This window comes from Callorhinus ursinus, unplaced genomic scaffold (genome assembly GCF_003265705.2).
Source record: "Callorhinus ursinus isolate GAN/ISIS: 27379988/994484 unplaced genomic scaffold, GSC_fseal_2.0 scaffold5, whole genome shotgun sequence".
Taxonomy (NCBI): Eukaryota; Metazoa; Chordata; class Mammalia; order Carnivora; family Otariidae; genus Callorhinus; species Callorhinus ursinus.
In genome coordinates this window covers 18,451,136-18,470,555 of record NW_027397067.1, presented here as the reverse complement: position 1 = coordinate 18,470,555, position 19,420 = coordinate 18,451,136, and the positions used below count along the sequence as shown (strand labels likewise).

The 19,420-nt window shown below is 40.0% G+C and overlaps 1 protein-coding gene across 7 annotated transcripts in view; it reads right to left on the bottom strand.

Annotated features, from left to right (window-relative positions):
* Window positions 1-19,420, bottom strand: part of CSPP1 (centrosome and spindle pole associated protein 1) — a 189,622-nt gene that overhangs the window by 19,888 nt on the left and 150,314 nt on the right. For all 7 annotated transcript variants that reach the window (XM_073892852.1, XM_073892853.1, XM_073892856.1 and 4 more), the window contains 3 exons: window positions 12,993-13,132; window positions 9,633-9,773; window positions 7,798-7,844 (listed from right to left, as the gene is read on the bottom strand). In XM_073892852.1, coding sequence (XP_073748953.1) covers window positions 7,798-7,844; window positions 9,633-9,773; window positions 12,993-13,132 — 328 coding nt within the window. The remainder of the gene's footprint in view (window positions 1-7,797; window positions 7,845-9,632; window positions 9,774-12,992; window positions 13,133-19,420) is intronic.

Sequence of the window (19,420 nt, the reverse complement as noted above, 5' to 3'; positions counted from 1 at the left end):
AGACACCAGAGCCCCACGATTTAACATACTGTATGTTTTATTTGTTTATTGTCTCTCCATCTTACCAGAAACTAAGCCCTCAGAGGGCAGAGATTTTTGTGCCTTTTGCTCACTCCAGGACCCCCAGCACCTAGGATTGTATCTGGTCCACAGTCAGTATTCAATACATATCTGCTGCATGAAAGTGGCTCATGCCTTCCCTTTATTCAGTCTTTGCACAGATGTCACCTCAGGAGAATGACGTCCTTACCTTGCTTACTTTCTTAACAGGCCTCACCACTACTTATAAACTCCTGCTTCCACTGCTGCTAATGATGTTGAAAGCAAACACACGGCACTCATGGACCAGGCCCCGTGTTAATATATCATCTCACTTAATCTCCGCAACAACCTGAGCTATTTTTTATTTAATAAACATTTATATAGAAATTATGTGCTAAGCCTATCCCTAAGTGATGTGCAAATAATAATTTTTTTCTTTTATTATGTTATGTTAATACCCATACATTATATCATTAGTTTTTGAGGTAGTATTCCATGATTCATTGTTTGTGTATAACACCCAGTGCTCCATGCAGTATGTGCCCTCTTCAATACCACCAGGCTAACCCATCCCCCCACCGCCCCTCCCCGCTAGAACCCTCAGTTTGTTTCTCAGAGTACATAGTCTCTTATGGTTCATCTCCCCCTCCGAATTGCCCTCCTTCATTTTTCCCTTCCTGCTATCTACTTCATTTTTTTTTAACGTATAATGTATTATGTGTTTCAGAGGTACAGGTCTGTGATTTAACAGTCTTACACAATTCACAGCACTCACCATAGCACATACCCTCCCCAATGTCTATCAACCAACCACCCCATCCCTCCCACCCCCCACCACTCCAGCAACCCTCAGTTTGTTTCCTGAGATTAAGAATTCCTCCTCTCAGTGAGATAATACATGTCTTTCTCTGATTGACTTATTTCGCTCAGCATAATACCCTCCAGTTCAATCCATGTCGTTGCAAATGGCAAGATCTCATTCCTTTTGATGGCTGCATAATATTCCATTGTATATATATAACACATATTCTTTATCCATTCATCTGTCCATGGACATCTGGGCTCATTCCATAGTTTGGCTTTTGTGGACATTGCTGCTATAAACATCGGGGTGCATGTACCCCTTCAGATCTCTACATTTGTATCTTTGGGGTAAATACCCAGTAGTGCAATTGCTGGGTCGTATGGTAGCTCTATTTTCAACTTTTTGAGGAACCTCCATACAGTTTTCCAGAGTGGGTGCACCAGCTTGCATTCCCAACAACAGCGTAGGAGGGTTCCCCTTTCTCCGCATCCCTGCCAACATCTGTCGTCTCCTGACTTGTTCATTTAAGCCATTCTGACTGGTGTGACTGGTATCTCACTGAGGTCTTCATTTGGATTTCCCTGATGCCGAGCGATGTTGAGCACTTTTTCATGTGTCTTTAGCCATTTGGATGTCTTCTTTGGAAAAATAGCTGTTCATGTCTTCTACTTATTGGATTGGATTATTTGTTCTTTGGGCGTTGAGTTTGATAAGTTCTTTATAGATTTTGGATACTAGCCCTTTATCTGTCATTTGCAAATATCTTCTCCCATTATGTTGGTTGTCTTTTGGTTTTGTTGACCATGTCCTTTGCTGTGCAAAAGCTTTTTATCTTGATGAAGTCCCAATAGTTCATTTCTGCCCTTGCTTCCCTTGCCTTTGGCGATGCTTCTAGGAAGAAGTTGCTGCAGCTGAGGTCGAAGAGGTTGCTGCCTGTGTTCTCCTCTAGGATTCTGATGGACTCCTATCTCACACTGAGGTCTTTCAACCATTCTGAGTCTATTTTTGTGTGTGGTGTAAGGAAATGGTCCAGTTTCATTCTTCTGCATGTGGCTGTCCAATTTTCCCAACACCATTTGTTGAAGAGACTATCTTTTTTCCATTGGACATTCTTTCTTGCTTTGTTGAAGATTAGTTGACCATAGAGTTGAGGGTCCATTTCTGGGCTATTCTGCTCCACTGATCTATGTGTCTGTTTTTGTGCCAGTACCATACTGTCTTGATGATGACAGCTTTGTAATAGAGCTTGAAGTCCGAAGTTGGATGCCACCAGCTTTGCTTTTCTTTTTCAACATTCCTCTGGCTATTCGGGGTCTTTTCTGGTTCCATACAAATTTTAGGATTATTTGTTCCATTTCTTTGAAAAAAGTGGATGGTATTTTGATAGGGATTGCATTAAATGTGTAGATTGTTCTAGGTAGCATTGACATCTTCACAATATCTGTTCTTCCAATCCATGAGCATTGAAAGTTTTTCCATTTCTTTGTGTCTTTCTCAATTTCTTTCATAAGTATTTTATAGTTTTCTGAGTACAGATTCTTTGTCCTTTGGTTGGGTTTATTCCTAGGTATATTATGGTTTTGGGAGCAACTGTAAATGGGATCAACTCCTTAATTTCTCTTTCTTCTGTCTTGTTGTTGGTGTATAGGAATGCCACTGATTTCTGCACATTCATTTTATAGCGTGCCACTTAACTGAATTACTGTATGACTTCTAGCAGTTTTGGGGTGGAGTCTTTTGGGTTTTCCACATAAAGTATCATATCATCTGCAAAGAGTGAGAGTTTGACTTCTTCTTTGCTGATTCAGATGCCTTTGATTTCTTTTTGTTGTCTGATTCTGTGGCTAGAACTTCTAATACTATGCTGAATAGCAGTGGTAATAGTGGACATCCCTGCCGTATTCTTGACCTTAGGGGGAAAGTTCTCAGTTTTTCTCCATTGAGAATGATATTTGCTGTGGGTTCTTCATAGATGGCTTTTATGATATTGAGGTATGTACCCTCTATCCCTATACTCTGAAGAGTTTGGATCAAGAAAGGATGCTGTACTTTGTCAAATGCTTTTTCTGCATCTGTTGAGAGGATCATATGGTTCTTGTTCTTTTATCAATGTATTGTATCACAATGATCGATTTGCAGATGTTGAACCAACCCTGCAGCCCAGGGATAAATCCCACTCGGTCATGGTGAATAATCCTTTTAATGTACTGTTGGATCCTATTGGCTAGTATTTTGGTGAGAATTTTTGCATCCATGTACATCAAGGATATGGGTCTGTAATTCTCCTTTCTGATGGGGTCTTTGTCTGGTTTTGGGATCAAGGTAATGGTGGCCTCATAAAACGAGTTTGGAAGTTTTCCTTCCATTTCTATTTCTTGGAACAGTTTCAGAAGAATAGGTATTAATTCTTCTTTAAATGTTTGGTAGAATTCCCCTGGGAAGCCATCTGGCCCTGGGCTTTTGTTTGTTGGGAGATTTTTGATTACTGCTTCCAATTTCCTTAGTGGTTATAGGTCTGTTCGGGTTTTCTATTTCTTCCTGGTTCAGTTTTGGTAGTTTATACATCTCTAGGAATGCACCCATTTCTTCCAGATTATCTAATCTCCTAGCATATGGTTGCTCATAACATGTTCTTATAATTGTTTGTATTGCTTTGGTGTTGGTTGTGATCTCTCCTCTTTCATTCATGATTTTATTTATTTGCATCCTTTCTCTTTTCTTTTTTGTAAGTCTGGCCAGGGGTTTATCAATCTTATTAATTCTTTCAAAGAACCAGCTCCTAGTTTCGTTGACCTGTTCAAATGTTCTTTTGTTTTCTATTTCATTGATTTCTGCTCTGATCTTTATTATTTCTCCTCTCCTGCTAGGTTTAGGCTTTATTTGCTGTTCTTTCTCCAGCTCCTTTAGGTGTAGGGTTAGGTTGTGTATTTGAGACCTTTCTTGTTTCTTGACAAAGGTTTGTATTGCCATATACTTTCCTCTTAGGACTGCCTTTGCTACAACCCAAAGATTTTGAACAGTTGTGTTTTCATTTTCGCTTGTTTCCATGAATTTTTTAAATTCTTCTTTAATTTCCTGGTTGACCCATTCATTCTTTAGTAGGATGCTCTTTAGCCTCCATGTATCTGAGTTCTTTCCGACTTTCCTTTTGTGACTGAGTTCTAGTTTCAAAGATTGTGGTCCAAAAATATGCAGGTAATGTTCCCAATCTTTTGGTACCAGTTGAGACCTGATTTGTGACCCAGGATGTGATCTATTCTGGAGAATGTTCCATGGGCACTAGAGAAGACTGTGTATTCTGCTGCTTTGGGATAGAATGTTCTGAATATATCTGTAAAGTCGATTTCGTCCCGTGTATCATTTAAAGTCTTTATTCCCTTGTTGATCTTTTGCTTAGATGATCTGTTCATTTCAATGAGTGGGGTGTTAAAGTCCCCTACTATTACTGTATTGTTGTCAATGTGTTTCTTTGCTTTTGTTATTAACTGGCTTATATAACTGGCTGCTCCCATGTTAGGGGCACAGATATTTACAACTGTTAGATCTTCTTGTTGGATAGACTCTTTAAGTAGGATGTAGTGTCCTTCCTCATCTCTTATTATAGTCTTTGGTTTAAATTTGTCTGATATAGGGATTGCCACTCCATCTTTCTTTTGGTGTCCATTAGCATGGTAAATGGTTTTCCACCCCCTCACTTTCAGTCTGGAGGTGTCTTTGAGTCTCAGATGAGTCTCTTGCAGACAGCATATCAATGGGTCTTTTTTTTTTATCCAATCTGATACCCTGTGTCTTTTGATTGGGGCATTTAGCCCATTTACATTCAGGGTAACTATTGAAAGATATGAATTTAGTGCCATTGTATTGCCTGTAAGGTGACTGTTACTGTAGATTTTCTCTGTTCCTTTCTGGTCTATGTTACTTTTAGGCTCTCTCTTTGCTTAGACGACCCCTTTCAATATTTCTTGTAGGGCTGGTTTGGTGTTTGCAAATTCCTTTAGTTTTTGTTTGTTCTGGAAGCTTTTTATCTCTCCTTCTCTTTTCAATGACAGCCTAGCTGGATATAGTATTCTTGGCTGCATATTTTTCTCGTTTAGTGCTCTGAATATATCATGGCAGTGCTTTCTGGCCTGCCAGGTCTCTGTGGATAGGTCTGTTGCCAATCTAATGTTTCTACCAACTTAGGTTACAGATCTCTTGTCCCAAGCTGCTTTCAGGATGTTCTCTTTGTCTCTGAGACTAAGTTTTACTATTAGATGTCGGGGTGTTGACCTATTTTTATTGATTTTGAGGGGGTTCTCTGTGCCTTTCTGGATTTTGATGCCTGTTTTCTTTCCCAAATTAGGGAAGTTCTCTGCTATAATTTGCTCCAATATACCTTCTGCTCCTCTCTTTCTTCTTCTTCTGGGATCCCAATTATTCTAATATTGTTTCATCTTATGGTATCGCTTATCTCTCAAATTCTGCCCTTGTGATCCAGTAGTTGTTTATCTCTCTTTTTCTCAGCGTCCTTATTCTCCATCATTTGGTCTACTATATCACTAATTCTCTCTTGTACCTCATTCATCCTAGCAGTTAGAGCCTCCATTTTTTAATGCACCTCATTAATAGCCTTTTTGATTTTGACTTGGTTAGTTTTTAGTTCTTTTATTTCTCCAGAAAGGGTTTTTCTAATATCTTCCATGTTTTTCAACCCCAGCTAGTATGTTTAAAATCGTCATGCTGAACTCTAGTTCTGAGATCGTAGTAATGTCTGTATTGATTAGGGCCCCAGCAGTCGGTACTGCCTCTTGTTCTTTTTTTTTGAGGTGATTTTTTCCGTCTTTTCATTTTGTCCAGAGAAGAATAGATGAATGAGAGAACAAAATGCTAACAGGGTAACAACGACCCCAGAAAAATATACACTAAACAAATCAGAAGACACCTGAAACCAGGGGAAAAGAAATGGAAAGAAAGAAAAGAGAAAAAAAAAAGAATCTGATCAAATATGATCAGGCTGGTGCATAGATCAGTGCCACACACTAAATTTTGGGCATAATTTGGTTTGTTAGAAGAAAGTGCCCCCCAAAATTTTATTAGAAAGAAAAACTTATATATGTACAAAAATAAGGGTAAATACGATGAAGGGATGTAATATGACTGTAAAGATGAAAATTATAAAAGATTTTATAAAAGGAATTGAGAAGATAACTTGGTTGAAAAAAGAAAGAAGAGGAATTAAAAAAAAAAAAAAGAAAGGGAGAGAATGTGATCAGGCAGGAGACTAGAACAAAGCCATACACTAGAGATTTAGGGTATATTTTGGTCTGTTAGAAGAAACTGTATCCCAAAATTTTAAAGAGAGAACAACTTATATATATATATATATATATATATACACACACACACACCAGAAATAAGGTTAACTACTATGAAGGGATAGAATATGACTCTAAAAATGAAACATAAAGATTTTTAAAAAGGGATCGATAAGATGTTGGTTGAAAAAGGGAAAAAGAAAAACAAAAAAAAATTAAAAAGATTAACTTTGAAAGACTAAAGAATCAGGGGGCAGAAAAAGCCATGAATTCTATGTGCAGTATTCCCCTAGTGCTGGAGTTCTGCCATTCTCATTGATCGGTAAATGTGGTCTTGGCTGGCTGTTCTTGCTGATCTTCTGGGGGAGGGGCCTGTTGCCGTGGTTCCCAAATGTCTGCCGGAGGTGGAATTGCCCCGCCCTTGCCAGGTCCCGGCTAAGTAATCTGCTCGGGTTTGCTCTCCGGAGCTTTTGCTCCCTGCAAGCTTTCCATACAGCTTTGGTGGACGAGGGTGAAAATGGTGGCCTCCCTATCTCCATCCCAGAGGAGCCGAGAACTCGGGGCCCTGCTCCTCAGTGCGCCCCCAGAGAAAAGCAGTCAATCACTCCTGTCTCCCCAGTCTCCGGCCACCCTCCATGCTCACCCAGCCTGTGACCGAGCATCTCTATCTCTGGCACATGACCCCGTGTGGAATCTCCAAACCCAGCAGATCCCTGTGGTGTGCTCCCGCGCCGCTCCTCCCGGGGGGGAAGAAGGGGAATCTCCCCAGATCTGCCACTTGTTGGGTCCCTGCTCAAAGAGCAGGGGCCCAACTGTGCCGCGGACCTCGGTTTATGGCAACCCCGAGCTGAGAGCCCGCTCCTTGGCTCCATCTCTGCAGCCAGCTTCCCCGCTCCGATATCTGGGAGCTCTGCTGCACTCAGGCAACCCTGGTCTTCCTGTGACGCTGAGGGTCCTGAGACCACACTGTCCCAGTGAGGGTTCCACCCCCCGCTTAGCCACTGGAGTGACATCCCTCAGCGGAGCCGACTTCTAAAAGTTCCGATTTTGTGCTCCGCGGCTCTATCACTTGCTGGTAGCGGCTGATGGAAGCCTCCTCCCCCACCATCTATCTTCCCGAATATCGCCTCGGATTCACTTCTCCGCACATCCTACCTTCCAGAAAGTGGTCGCTTTTCTGTTCAGAGAGTTGCTGCTGTTCTTTACTTCAATCTCTGGTTGAATTAGTACGTGCTCAGAATGGTTTGATGACTATCTAGCTGAATTCCTGGGACCAGACGAAATTTAGGTCTCCTACTCCTCCGCCATCTTGCTCCTCCTCTCACAAATAATAATTCTTATAGCCACCCTCAATATTATCTCAATATAAGGAAGCTAAGGCACAGAAAGATTAAATACCCTGCCTGAAGTCACATAGCTAAAACAGACCAACCTAAACAGCCTAGCTCTAAAGTTTGTAACACACTACACTTCGTATAACAATACGCTTTCTCTCTACATATTTTACTAATATATCTCTACCTACCCACTACATGGATGAGACAAGATTAAATTCTTTCTTAATTCAATATTCAAAACTGGATTACTCACTTACCATATGCCTAAAATTTTTTATCCCCCAAAAACCAGCTTGAAAAACTGTAACTGGCTTCTTACCATTCTGCGGTCCCGTACTTTAGCACTTGGGATGGCATCTAAGTCAACTGTAGTTAATGGAGAAAAAAAAAAAAAAAAAAGAAAACATTTTAAAAATAAAAACTTTTAGAATATCTTTTGTGACTAGCTCTCTACTGGAAATTCTTTTTCAACTATCACATTTTAGAATGTTAAGATATTACTTATTTATTAATAAATATAACTAACTCAGCACCCATTCTAGTTGACTAGAAAAAGTAAAAGTCATTATGAGCTTAATACTGATGTCTGTAGAAAAAGCAAAGCAGGATTCTTCACCAGCTTCACTCATATTTCCACAACCCAATTTCCAGTGGCTGAGTGGAGTTAAACATGGCCCCTCACATGGAATTAGTTCAGCTCCAGGCACCTGGTTCCACAGAGATTCTGGAACAGGTGTCCCAAAGGCCCCTCATGGATTTGACCAGTGTTCCTATGTGTTCCTCTGAATAGTGCATTTTGTCCTTTAGAGACTGCCTTTGGGAATAAATAGGCTACCGATGAATGATAGCCTGTATTCCTTCTCAGACTATTTTATACCATGTTTGTGACTTTTATAGTTAAGCCATTTTCTTATTCAGTCATCATCGTCTTTATTGGAAGCTGGCCAGTGGCTGCTATGGCAGATGAATACCCTCAGTGCCAACATGCACCTGCATCCCTCCACCTGGGGACTACTTTTGGGTTAATCAGCCTAATATGCCAAGACCACACCAGATCAGATCATCAGCTGGGTCTCCTCTGGAAAAATTCCACCAAAATGCTTGTAAAGGTTGAAGAATGTCCTAGTTTCTCTTCTCTGATGACATGCCTACTATTTATCATAGAATCTGGGTTACTCTGCTGTCAGAGGGTGATCTATGAGACTACTGTGAAAAGTCCTGTACAAGATGGAGGAAAGACTTTCCTGTATCAATCTTTATCAGTCTTGACCTGGGCCTAAAATGGTGCACCACTTACACCTGTGATAATGTCTCCTGGTGAAAAAAACATTCCCCAGATCCTGCAAGCCTGAGAATGAGAATGTCTTCTCATTCTTATTACTGGATTGTTGTGTTTTTAGGACTCATTTTCCATGGCCACCCTCAGGGGCCTGCAGGCTGGCAAAGCTGGGGAAATATGTGAAGTCCTGCAGGACACTGGGCCAACAGGGTCCAAGATGCTCTGCTCTGTGAGGCAGCTACCCCCACTCTGCCATCAGGTGCTCCCCCACCCCCCAGTTCCATACTCCCAAGGGACCCTAGATTCTCCTTTGCAGCATTCAGCACACTTATGCTTATTTAGCATCTAACTCCTGCAACAAAGTATAAGCTCCTTGACAGGAGGAGCATATTTCATTCATCACCACATCCCCCGGATATGGGTCAGTACTTGTGCTCACCATAGGCACTCAGTATCTGTTGACTGGCTGATTATACAAACGTACATTCATAGCCCAGTCTCGCTAAACAGATTTTGATGCCATATCAAAACCTGTCAGACACACATGGCAAAGAAATGCCCCATAGGGCACTGCTGTGTTTGCCCAGCACTCCTCCCCCTGGCTCCTACTTCCTGCTGCAGATGGCACCTGGCCTAGCCGAGGTCCTCAATCCTCCCTGGACCCCTCTCACACATAACGTACCTCAGCCACAGCAACCAGAGCCCTCTCGGGGACCTGTCCTTTTCTGGGACTATCTGCCAAAAGGGCCGCGTGAGCATGGAGCTGCCAGTGGTGGGAAGCTGCCTGGGACTGAAATCAATACTAGAGAGAAAAGAAGCCAACAACAACAAACAACCGACTGATACTATTTGAGACAGGAATGATTATTTCTTACCTTCAGCATCTTCCTGCATCTTCATTCTATTCAGTTTCTTCTGCTGCTCTCTTAGCAGGGCTTGCTGCTGAATCTCTAAGGTGTGGTGATCTCTTGGAGGATCCGGGTACATAAATTTCAGATCAACTCGTGTTTCTGAATCTAGTACAAAAAATATATAGCTAAGTTCAATCTTGTTTCCAAAGGAGATTTTATAAAACTTCACTATAAGTAACATATGAGTAACATAATTTCAAAATCAAGGAACAATTAAAATAAAATATCACCAAAGTCAAAAGATATTAAAATTATCATAAAACTCAAGAACACGAAATTAATATTCTTTAAGTAAATTCCCTTTCACAAACTTACCAACATTAAAAGGAACCCCCCTGCCCCGCCCCAGAACAAGCAGTAGCTTATTATGCAATCTCCATCCATACCTCCCCACTCCCCAAGATGCCCCCCAGAGCACACAGCTGGGCAACTATGTACAGGTGATAGCCAAGCAGTCACAGGGCTACAACTCAGGCAGCCATTTAGACACTGTAATCACAGCCAGTCCCTAAAATATACTGAAAAAATGAAACAATGTTATTGGCCAATTAATATTTTAACCCTTGCATATATCATACAAAAAGCAAGATAAAGGCAGACTGGCTGGAATTTTAGGAGAGATGTCATTAGTGGAGGAAATGACAATCTAAGAATTCATCTATGCCACAAGTTCAAGAATATCAAGTGATCAGAATGAAAATGTTAAAACTTAATTTTTAAATCTTGAGAACAAAAATATAGTTCATACATTTAAAAAGCCTTGAAACTATTATTCCCTTTGATCTACTAATTATACTACTGGAATATAATTTAAAGAAATAAATATGTAAAAGGCTTTATGATCAGAAATTATCACAATTACCAAAATAATTTAAAAGTATAATATAATAAAAACATGGGAACCAAGTTGAGTAAGAACTAGAAAATGGTTAAGAGCAAAGTTAACAGAAGACACTCTGGACACATGAACTTGGATTGGATGGACCCTGACTTGGCCACTTCCAGACTCAGTTTCCTCTCTGTAAAAACTTTAAGAAACCTCAAAAACCAAGTCATATAATGAACGAGGATTCAATGTGGAAATCATACAGGGAAATGAATGGCTCAATTTTATGGTGTAAACCTTTTTTGTTCTCACGATCTCTTTATACTCTTTGAGGACCCCAAGGAGCTTTTATCTATGTCTCTCTCTCACACACACACAGGCCTTATTAGAAATTAAAACTAAGAAATTTTTAAAACATGAGAATACACAAATGTATTATTAGCATCAGAGCAATGGATTTATCACGTATGTAACCTCCAGAAAACCTGTACACACATGTGAGAATAAACATGAAAAAGACAAATAATGTCTTAGTTTATAATGAAAACAGTTCTGACTGCACAGGTCCCCTGACCAAACTCTGAGACCTACTGGCTTAATACGACGCCTCCCATATACAATGGAATATTACTCAGCCATCAGAAAGGATGAATACCCACCATTTGCATCGACATGGATGGAACTGGAGGGGATTATGCTAAGTGAAGTAAGTCAAGTAGAGGAAGACAATCATATGGTTTCACTCATATGTGGAACATAAAGAATAGCAAGCAGGACCATAGGGAAAGGGAGAGAAAAATGAATGGGAAGAAATCAGAGAGGGAGACAAACCATGAGAGATTCTGGACTCCGGGAAACAAACTGGGGGTTACAGAAGGAGGGGGATGGGGTAAGCGGGTGATGGGTATTAAGGAGGGCACATGTTGGGATGAACACTGGGTGTTATACACAACTAATGAATCACTGAACACTACACCAAAAACTAATGATGTATTATATGCTGACTAACTGAACATAATAAAAAATAAATAAATGGGTTGCTTTGCAATTGGATTGTTGTAATAAATTAACCAAATTCTAGTTAACCGACAATCAAATAAATAAATAAATGATAGCATTAAAAAACAATAGTAAATGTAACTGATGACACTTGTAAATCTAAATGAAAAACAGAGAAAATTAAATAAGTTATATCTTGTTTTTGTTTTACTTTTTTTTTTTTCAAGATTTTATTTATTTGGTAGAGAGAGACAGCAAGAGTGGGAGAGGGAGAAGCAGGCCTCCCGCTAAGCCAGGAGCCCGATGCAGGGCTCAATCCCAGGACCCTGGGACCATGACCTGAGCCGAAGGCAGACGCTTAACAACTGAGCCACCCAGGCACCCCATACTTTTTTTGTTTTAAAATAGGCTCAGAAAGAAGACTAGAAATATTTAGGTGATTTGAGTAAGGTGATTTTCCCCTCTTATCTATCTTTCTGTGTTTTCAAAACTTTCTGTAATAGATACTATTTTTAAAAGTAAAAAGAAGAAAGGTTCAATTCTGGTTCATCTGGTATAGGTCGTATGATCACACATCCAACAATTTGCCACCTCGACTCCGACACCTGCTCTATTAAATGGTCCAAAAGGAAAAATCACATATAACACACATTTTGGTTCCTCTACACATTTTCAGTTTCCCAGGCCCCTGTGTCTCCTGGTAATCCTATTTCCCTACTAAGCTTTCTCTCCTCCTTCTAAGCGCTACATCAAATCTTCTCAACTCTCTTCCTTCAAATATCCTCTATTTGCTCCTGCCTACTCAGGGACCCTGCTCTCATCATTCCCTCCCTCTCTCTCATATCCTACATACACCTCTTACCCTGTCACAAGCCACCCTCCACACTAGCATCAGAACGCATTCCCCCAGCTCTGGACCCTCCGTTCCTCCCCTTCCCAGCCAAGCTTCCTCCAGGGGTTGTCACTGACTCCAACACTCTGCCTCCTAGTCAATCCTCATTCCAATGTTAGTTGGCTTCTGATGCCCTAATTCCACCAAAGATCTAATTGAGGTCACCAGTGACCTCTGATCCAAATGATACTTTGCAATATTCCTCTTACACGATTCTTTCTCCTTGACACGCTCTCTTCCCTCAGCTTTCAGGATACCACATTTTCCAGTCACTCTGGCTGTTCGTTCTTAGTCTCTTTCCCAAGCTCAGCTTGCCCTGTCCCCCTTCCATTAATGACTTCCATTAAGTGCCACTCTTATTAGTCTACCTGATCTAATCCACTCCGGAGAGGCTTTAACAGCTGTATGCTCTCCAAAAGAAAAGAGACAAACCAAAGCCTCATCTACCAGATTGGTAACATAAAGAACTAAAGTATACAGAAGTTTTATTCATCGTTATTTAAAATAGGTATCGTAGATGAAACTTTACTTTAGAAAAAGGATACAAATAAATACTTGAATACGGGGAGAACACAGTCTGTATATAAAAGAGCAGCATTCGACTCACCTCTATCTTTCAGCTCATTGAAGTCATGAATATTCTGAAAAGTAGTAGCATCTAAGCCCTTAGGCGACTGTCTTCTCACAGGAGCTTGCAGTCGATGCCTAGCCATGTCAAATATATCCATGGGATTCCTTTCTCTTTTCCTACAGAGAGATGACAAATTTTGGTAAATGTGTTTTAATGGGAAGAGAATTGGAGTTCACATTTAACTCCCTGTACAAGAAATCTGGCATCTCAGGGTGCCTGGGTGGCTCAGTCATTAAGCGTCTGCCTTCGGCTCAGGTCATGACCCCAGGGTCCTAGAATCGAGCCCCGCATCGGGCTCCCTGCTCCGCGGGAAGCCTCCTTCTCCCTCTCCCACTCCCCCTGCTTGTGTTCCCTCTCTTGCTGTGTCTCTCTTTGTCAAATAATAAAATCTTTAAAAAAAAAAAATCTGGCATCTTACATCACAGTATACTACAAAACTTTAATACGTTATTTCAATCTCTTGTATTAAAAAATATAGTAAAGGTCAGTGTAATCTTCCAAGATATTCTGATGCAAAGTACCTTATTAGAAGAGTAAAATGAGTTAGCTTTACCTTAAAAATGTTCACATAGTAGAAAGATCATAGTCTTTGAAGTCAGCAAAACCAAGACTCAAAGACCAGCTCTGCTATTTATTGGCAGTTTGACCTTGATTTCATCATCTGTATGATGCAGATGATGTCTATTCCTTCTAATTAAGTGAAGTTATACACGGTAAAGTACCCAGCATTGTATTTGACATATGTTAAGTAATCAATAAATGTTATCTTCCCCTCAGCCTAAAATAAAAATTATACAGAGAAATATGGTATTAATACACCACCCAATATAATGGGTACTATACACAGTCTCCAACACTAATTTTACAACGGCTTTCGGGGAACTCAATACCTAATTAGTTTATTTGATACTCTGGTACCTAGGAAGTTAACATAATAGGGGGCTTAGTAAGCAAGTTTCCTGCTAGGGCTTTGGGGGGATGACTAAGAAGAGGAAAGGATGGGGGACAGTGTCTCTAGCCCTGAAAAGACCTACCTGTGCTTCCCGCAGCACTAGACAGTCCCCCTCTATTTCTGAAAATTAGGCTTTAAGCTATAGCTGCCAGAGACTTGGCCCAACTCTTGCCTTCATTTCTTTGTTCACTAAATCTTCCCTAAGCACCTAGATGGGAAAGCTTGGATCCCAAAAGGCAATACTACTGTTCTCCTGGAGCTTCCTTTCGAGGTGAGGATAACAAATCACAAAAGTACCTCGTCAAGGCTGACAAAGACCTCTAGTGAACTGGACTCCTTCCTAGTTTCCATTACTACTAAAAGTTAAATAGGCTACTAAGTTAGGAATTAGATTATTAGATCTTCTTTGGATGTGAGCTGGCTAATGTTTGTTTTGTGCCTAACACAAAGTAAGAGCTCAATAATGTGAGCTTAATTAATGAATAAGATTCTTTTTGTGAAACAATTTATAAAATTGGAATAATCAACTCTGAGATGTCTCTGATTATGATACATATTAAAAATTATACCAGAGTAAATGTATTTAACCAATTCTTGTTAAATGATGGCAATCTAACATATATTCTCTAAGTTAGCATGTAGAATTTACAAGGTACTTTCAAATACATGCATGTATTTATGCTTCGCTAAAATCTCATGGGGTAGAAATTATTGCTATCACTTGCAGAAGAGAAAATTGAAAAGCTACCTGGTTTCTCTTATATTGGTTTGCCAAAAGAGAGTACAGTGTTCAATTTATGAAAGAAAATTAATGTCAATAACCCACTATACTGAATTAAACATGCATGTTTGAGTATGTAAAGCTGCAATAGTTAAGACATTTATAACATCATAAAAGTAAATAAAGAAAAACTACACTGACCTCTCAACTACTTATAAGTAGTTGATAAATAAAACAGAACTACTCACTGAAAATTACCGCCTTGGGTTAACATTTCATTATCTAGCCATTCCGTATTTTTGAAATTTTCTCACTGTGTTTACTTAGCTAGAACATGCTTGGAGATTAAGCTGCGACATTAAAATCCTATCACATACTGGATTAGAGTCTTAAACATCAGTATAAATTTAACAGAAATACAAAATGATAGGCCAGGAACAATGACAGATATGTTTCTCAGTACACATAATATTATCTAGCTCTGTCCACTAAACAGGGCCCAGACGCAAAGACACCCAGAAAGCACATCCAGCATCCAGAGCTTGTTTCTAAATACCATCCTCCAAGAGGAACCATGGCTTCCTGGAGAAATAGCGGATTTCAGGGCTGGGGTATGGGAAATACAAGAGCATCCTGAAGTGTCTCTCATAATACCAAAAAGGAATGAAGTGCTCAAAAAAAATGGACAATGGATTATACCCCAAAGTACAAAATAAATATACATGAATCGAAAGTGATATAAAGATTGAATAAATAAAGGGAAGAGAAGGGACAGTTTTTTAAGATTTATTTATTTTAGAGAGAGAAAAAGAGAGAGCATGTGAGAGCATGAGCAGGGGGAGGGACAGAAGGAAAGGGAGAGAAGCAGACTCCCCACTGAGCTCAGAGCCCAACATGGGGCTCGATCACATGACCCCAAGACCACGACCTGAGCCAAAATCAAGTCTGATGCTCGACCAAGTGAACTACTCAAGCACACCAAGAAGGGACAAATCTTCCTTACAAAAGAATTCTAAAAATATACATATATAGATAACTAAGCCCCTCTACAGGCTATGGAGCTTAATCCTACCTCCTACCCATTCTTGTGACTGTGCCAAATTCGTTGAGTCATGTCCTAAGAATAGTAACTACAGCAGAGAAACCTGGCAAATTCTACTTTAACCAAATGATGAAGGTTTCCATCCCCAGGAATGTCTATGTAGATGCCACATACCCCCATTATATGATGTGATGAGAAGGCCATCCACCCTGTGCAATTCTTTCCAAAAACCCTTAACACCAGTCTAATCATGAGTAAACTTCAGACAAACCCAGACTAGGGGATATTCTATAGGATTCTACCTGGCCAATACCCCTCTAGACTGTCACAGTCATGAAAACAAGTAAAGACTAAGAAACTGTCCCAGACCAGAGGAGACTAGGAGACATGACAACTAAATGCAATGTGGTACCTACAGTGATTAGATTCTGGAACAGAAAGAGAACATTAATGGAAAAACTAGGGAAGGCTAAAAAGTCTGGAACTTAGTAGTAATGTTCCAACAACAGTTTTTTAGTGACAGTCAAACTCCAGTAACACAAGATGTTAACAACTGGGGAAAACTGAGTGAGAGGCATATGGAAACTCTGTACTATGTCTGCAACTTTTCTTTTAATCTAAAATGATGCCAAAATAAATAAAAGTTTATTTTGAACAAAACTGCTCTGCAGTTTGAAGAACACTACTTTAAAAAAATTTGAGTCCTTTTGGCAAAAATCAGAAATGTTTGATAGTCTGTAAGTTATAAGTATTTTAGAAAATAGATTGTTGATGGAAAATGTAAAAGATACCTTTAAAATGTAACTATGATTATTCCAACTCTGAAGTTGTCCATTCCTATATAGTTTTCCCCCTCAAAGACTAAATTTCTGTGCCTGATTTTATAGAAGACTAAAAATGGGAAAGTAAAGAGAATGTTTTCATAATTTTCTATTTCTAGTCTTGTTTCAATTATCTTTTTCCCCAGCATGGACTTCCCTACCACTTAGCTTAGCTTACAAAGCAACTTCTGCACCCATTTGCCTTGTGTACATACAGACTGAAATCAATTATTTTCATTCACTGATTTCTGTGGTGAGACAAAACAGTCCATTCTAAGATAGAGCTGGAAGAAAGGTGTGCCCGCCCCAAACTCAGTTTTTATTGAGTCTAATCCTATTACACATTTCATGATTAGGGCTAGTATTTCTGGTTTTCCTTCAAGAAAGTGCTACTTCAGGGCACCTGGGTGGCTTGGTTGGTTAAGCATCTACCTTTGGCTCAGGTCATGATCCCAGGGTCCTGGAATCGAGCCCTGTGTCAGGCTCCCTGCTCAGCAGGGAGTGTGCTTCTCTCTCTCCCCCTGCCTCTCCACCCCACTCGTGCTCTCTCTCTCTTGCTCACTCTCTAATAGTTTTTTTAAAAAGTGCTACTTCTTTCTTCCTCCCAATCTCAACATCTCTGTCACCACCACTATGGTGGTCATCATCATCACCATAAATATATTATTGGCAGTAAGGAAGGGCAGTTAAGACGCTCAATTTAAATGTTTTATATTAGGTTAAATATTCATTAAATATCCCATATTTTTGCAGTGAATAGATTGAACAGGTATGGATAAATGTTTTATGAAGGCAACATAATCTACATAAAATTCAAGAATGTGAATCTAAGAGAATATTGGTACAGATAGTCCAACATGGCAGAGAAATAGGAGACTTTGGTTTTGTCTGGTTCCAGGAATTCAACTAGTAGCTATCAAATCATTCTGAACACCTGTGAACTCAACCAGAGATCTAAGGAAAGAATAGCTGCAACTCTACAAACAGAAAAGCAACTACTTTCTGCAAGGCAGGATGTGCAGAGAAGTGAATCTGAAGCTCTATATGGGAAGATAAACCGCCAGGGAGGTGGGGGGAGCCTCCCTAAGCCAACACCCGAAACTGATATAGCAGCCGAGCGCAAAATCAGAACTTTTAGAAGTCTGCTCCAGTGAGGGACAGCCCTGCCTGAGAGGCATGCTAAGGTGGTGAAACGGGACAAAAACCTAGGTGGGACAGTTTGGTCTCTGGATCTTCAGGATCACAGAAAGACCTGGGGTGCCTAGGGGTGGACAGGTGGGCTGCAATCAGAAAGCCCAGGTGTGGGCTCTCAGCATAGTGTTGCCATAAATGACGAACCACCAAACAGTTGGGAGACTGCACTCCTGAGAGCAGCTAGGGACAAGAGGTCCATAAACCCCAAGGGTAGAAATGCTAGACTGGCAGGAGCTCTATCCACAGAGACCTGGCAGGCCATAAAGGACTGCCATGATATATTCAGAATTGACCCTACTTCGTCCCCCAGGGAGGAGCAGCGTGAGTATGTGCCATAGGAGGCTGCAGGGTTTGGAGACTCCCATCAGGGTTTCGTGCAGATGGAGACCAGGGAGACAGATGTGATTGACTGCTTTTGCGTGAGGGCACACTGAGGAGTGGGCCCCGAGCTCTGGCTCTGGGGCTGAAGATTGGGAGGCCGCCATTTTAATTCTCATCCTCTAAAGCAGAGCAGAAAGCCTTCAGGGAACAAAACCACATAGAACAAACCAGAGCAGCTTACTTAGCATGGACCCCTGGCAAGGGCAATGCAGTTGCCCCTGGGGCAAAGACACTGTAGAATCAGCACAACAGGCCCCTCCCCCAGAGGATCACCAAGAATATCCAGCTAAGACCATGTTTACTAATCACACAGAACTGCAAAACTCCAGCACTAAGGGAAAACATATAGAAATTATGGTCTTTTTGCCACGATTCTTTAGTACTTCAATTTTAATGTTTTTGCTCTTTCCTTTTTCAACCATTTTCTTATTTTTGAATCAACTCTTTTAAAATCTTTTTTAATTTTCATATTTACACTTACATTCTAGCCTTCCATTGTATTTAATATTATTTTTGTATATATATTAAAGTTTTCCTTTCTTTACAATTTTGGGATGCAGTTTCTTCTAACAAACAGACCAAAATACACTCAGGATATAGTGTATTGCTCTGTTCTGTTCACCTGTTTATATTCCTTTTTTTTTTTTGACTTTTAATTTTCATTTTTACAGTTACATTCTATCCTTTATTTTTGTACATATAGAAGTTTTTCTTTCCTTACAATTTTGGAATCTAGTTTTCTAACAAAAATGTACACAGGATCCAGTGTATTGCTCTGTTTTGTTCACCTGTCTGATTATATTCTCTCACACTTTTTTTAAAATTTTTTCTGGTTTTGCATCTCTTCTGATTTTAGTGTATATTTCTCTGGGGTCATTGTTTCCATTTTAGTATTTTGTTCTCTTCTTCATCTATTCTTCTCTAGACAGAATGACAAGACAAAAAAACTCACCTCAAAAAAGAGAACAAGATGCAATAATGATGGCCAGAGACATAATCAGTATGGACATGAATAAAATGTTGGAACTAGAGTTCAGAATAATGATTATAAAGATACTAGCTGGGCTTGCAAAAAGCACAGAAGACATTAGAGAAGCTTATACTGAAGAAATAAAAGAACTAAAATCTAATCAAGTCAAAATAAAAAAGGCTATTAATGAGATGTAATAAAAAATGGAGGCTCTAACTGCTAGGATAGATGAGGCAGCAGAGAGAATTGTGAGAGAGAAGACAAAATAATGGGGCGCCTGGGTGGCTCAGATGCTTAAGCGTCTGCCCTCAGCTCAGGTCATG